The sequence below is a fragment of the Onychostoma macrolepis genome, chromosome 03 (genome assembly GCF_012432095.1).
Source record: "Onychostoma macrolepis isolate SWU-2019 chromosome 03, ASM1243209v1, whole genome shotgun sequence".
NCBI classification, from domain to species: Eukaryota; Metazoa; Chordata; class Actinopteri; order Cypriniformes; family Cyprinidae; genus Onychostoma; species Onychostoma macrolepis.
Window position 1 is genome coordinate 15,067,731 of NC_081157.1, and position 3,894 is coordinate 15,071,624.

The following is a 3,894-nucleotide window of genomic DNA, read 5'->3' on the forward strand; positions in this document are numbered from 1 at the left end:
GCAGTCAGTGTCAGATATTGTGGCAGGCCGCCACAAATAAATAAATTCATGGGAAACACTGTAGTATATGCTTTTATCCAAAGCAACTTGCAATAGAGGAATAAAAGCAATCTGTCAAAGAGTCAAAAAGCCATTGCTCATTCACTGACCGTAGCTTGCAGAAGAGAGCGTGCACTTGTTGGAGTGAATTGAGGTAGGGAGGTACAGTTCCAGTGGCAGTCCTAAAAGCCAGCTTCAAAACCTTAAATTTATTTCTGGCTGCAACTGGGACCCAGTGGTGTGAGATCAGGAGGGGTGTGATGTGGCATCTCTTTGGCTAACCGAAGACCTATGTGCTGCTAAGTTTAATGGGGAGTTTAATTTGTTCTCAGTTCTTTTCCCTTCTTTCTTTTTTTTTCTCTTTCTTTATTGTGTCTTAACCCCCTAGTAGATGTAGTAAATGGGAGATTGAAATTATTTTTTTATTTTTATTTTTAAAACTAAAAATTTTAACTGCCAGGTCGACAATTATTAAGACATTTTAAAGATAGTGAAGTGTTAGCAATATTAAGAAATGGCTCTCAGATTACACATAACACCTTTTTCATTAGTTTAGTGGGTATAGGATCTAGTATGTTGGTTTTTGATCTGTTACTTGCCTAAATGTTTTGAGGACACTTGCTTTGTGCCATTAAATTAGGATGAAGTTTTATTTGTCTTTTTTCACCTTAGACCTGATGGCACTGAAAGAGGAAAGTGAAGTACTGAATGAGATTGAGGAGAAAGATCAGAATAAGAATCATCATAAATTCATAACTGGAGGAAAATCTTTTAGTAGCTCACAGAGTGAAAAGACTCCCTCACAAAAAAGGGCTCAAAAGACAGGGACTAGAATTCACACTGGAGAAAAGGCTTATACATATTCTCAGTGTGGAAAGACTTTTGATCAAGATAGAAACCTTAAAGTCCACATAATAATTGATACTGGAGAGAGCCCTTTCATGTGCCAACAATGTGGAAAAGATTCACTCAAAAAGGAAGCCTTAACAGACACATGAGAATTCACACCGGAGAGAAGCCTCACACCTGCCAACAGTGTGGAAAGAGTTTTTCTCAACTTGGAAACCTTGAAGTTCATATGGGAGTTCACACTGGAGAGAAGCCTTACACTTGCCAACATTGTGGAAAAAGTTTCAACCGAAAAGGAAACCTTAAGTACCACATGAGAATTCATACTGAAGAGAGCCTTTTCACCTGCCAACAGTGTGGAATAAGTTTCACTCAAATAGAAAGCCTTAATGGGCACATGAGAATTCACTCTGGAGAGAAACCCTACACATGCCATCATTGTGGAAAGAGTTTCAGTCAAAAAGGACACTTTACAGACCACACAAGAATTCACTCTGGAATGAAACCCTACACATGCCCTCAGTGTGGAAAGTGTTTCAATCAAAAAGGACATTTTGAAGACCACATAAGAATTCACACTGGAGAAAAGCCTTTCACCTGCCAACAATGTGGAACAAGTTTCAACCGAAAAGGAATCCTTAACAGGCACATGAGAACTCGCACTGGAGAGGAGCCATTTATATGTGGTCACTGTGGAAAGAGTTTCAGATATAAAGTGACTCTTAAGTACCACATGAGGATTCATGTATGAGAGAAATACAAAGTTCTGGCATGAAACTCTAGATGGCACAGTCCGATAGGTCTAACTCAATCTGACATAATGACATCATTATCACATGGCACAGCTGACTGGTTCTCTCTTGTATCGGTAGCCAATGAGCTCGCTGCTCAACATTCAAATATATGACTAGTGCTTGCTGTAGCAGTTGCAGCATGCTTGAGAAACATCTAAAATCAACATCTAAGATAAGTGAATGCTCTTTTAATCCTTATAGCTGTGTATATTGCGTGGTCTAATTGAATTAAAAAATGAGCAACTATAAACAAGTTTAAAATGTAATATTAGCTGTTAGCATCTTATGTAGAAGTGAAATATTAAGCATAATAGCAGCAGCATTTAGCATTTGTGTTTATACAGCTAGAGCAAAACACAGTCTAGAGCAGGGCTATTCAATTGGCGACCCGCAGGCCCAATCATCTTCATCCGGCCCAAGGAAGAGTACGCAGGTTGTACATTTGCCTTGAATTGTTCTTGCACAATTGTCCACAAGGTGGCAAAACTGGCCCGGGCCAGCCAAAAAAGAAAAGGGAGAGACGCAATAACAACAATCTACCGGAGACTGCAACATCAATATATGGCAGCGTTGACAAGCGCTTATGTGAGGGAGTTATGAGATATCCACAATTCTAACTTTAGTTTAAAGGAACACTCCACTTTTTTTGGAAATAGGCTCATTCTCCAACTCCCCCAGAGTTAATAAGTTGAGTTTTACCGTTTTGGAATCTATTCATCTGATCTCCGGGTCTGGCGATAGCACTTTTAGCATAGCTTAGCATAGATCATTGAATCCGATTAGACCAGTAGCATCACGTTCAAAAATGACCAAAGAGTTTTCGATATTTTTCCTATTTAAAACTTGATTCTTCTGTAGTTCTACTAAGACCGGTGGAAAATGAAAAGTTGCGATTTTCTAGGCCGATATGATTAGGCAAGGCAAGTTTATTTATATAGCACATTTCATACACAGTGGTAATTCAAAGTGCTTTACATAAAATGAAGTGAAATAGTCATAAAAAAATAATCACAACAATAAAAACAAGGAATAAAAAAAAAAATAGTAAAAACAAGTAAATTATATAAAAATGAATAGAAAATGATTATACATAAAAAACAGTGCAATCAGTTCGGACGTAGGACAGTGCTCATTCAACAAATGCACAGCTAAACAGGTGAGTTTTGAGTCTGGATTTAAATGTGGCTAATGTTTTAGCACATCTGATCTCATCTGGAAGCTGGTTCCAACTGCAGGCGGCATAATAGCTAAAAGCGGACTCCCCTTGTTTTGTGTGAACCCTTGGTATTTCTAACTGACTCGATCCTAATGATCTGAGTGGTCTGTTAGGTTTATATTCAGTGAGCATATCTGCAATGTATTTAGGTCCTAAATGATTAGGAACTATACTCCCATTCCAGCGTAATAATCAAGGAAGTTTGCTGCCGTAACATGGCCGCAGCAGGCGCAGTGATAAACTTCCTTGATTGGAAGTTTATCACTGCGCCTGCTGCGGCCATGTTACGGCAGCAAACTTCCTTGATTATTACGCCGGAATGGGAGTATAGTTCCTAATCATATCGGGTTTTCATACAGGTTTTATTAATGAAACAGCGCTACTTTTAAAGTGAAACCTGCTGCAGTCTGTGATTGATGTAAATCAAAGAACAAAAGAAAAAGAGAAATCACTCTACTGCTCTAGTCGCTGATTAACGTTTGTAGCTTTAATAAAGAATAATCAATATAGTTTATGCATACAATTTATAGTTTATGTGAAGATTATTTCAAGTTCACTTATAAGTTATTTTTCAAAGCCTATTAAATGTTAAAAATAATATCATAACATTTCAATTATACTGTAATATTAAATGGCTATAATTAATGGCTAAAATTAAAGGAAGAAATAGGGCTGTGACGGTGGCAGATTTTTACCACCGCGGTGGTAATGGACGAACTACCGCCGGTGGCGCGGTGTTGTGTATAAATATATATAATTCTGAATCGCAAAAATAAATAAATGAGGGTCAATCATCTATTAACAAACGTGCGTGTTTACTTTAGCACTTCCGTCAGTGAACACTCAGCCTGCAAAACACTAAAATAAATATCAAAGAAATAATACAGTTAAATAGGAAAGTTTCCTTAAAGTTAAATACACCCTGTCTACCTCACGCAAGCGGCGCGGAGAGAACCCATTATAATCAGTGATGCTGTCTACACTAGATGCGGTTCG

The 3,894-nt window shown here is 37.9% G+C and overlaps 1 protein-coding gene across 1 annotated transcript; it reads left to right on the forward strand.

The window, feature by feature from the left end:
* Window positions 1–602: 602 nt before the first annotated feature.
* LOC131534696 (gastrula zinc finger protein XlCGF8.2DB-like) lies at window positions 603–1,639 on the forward strand. The gene has a single exon (XM_058767726.1). The coding sequence runs from the start codon at window positions 992–994 to the stop codon at window positions 1,637–1,639; it is 648 nt and encodes a 215-aa protein (XP_058623709.1). The 5' UTR covers window positions 603–991.
* The last annotated feature ends 2,255 nt before the right edge of the window (window positions 1,640–3,894 follow it).

Bases quoted from the DNA above. Each gene is read 5' to 3' on its own strand.
- LOC131534696 (XM_058767726.1), top strand. From the start codon at position 992: ATGTGGAAAAGATTCACTCAAAAAGGAAGCCTTAACAGACACATGAGA.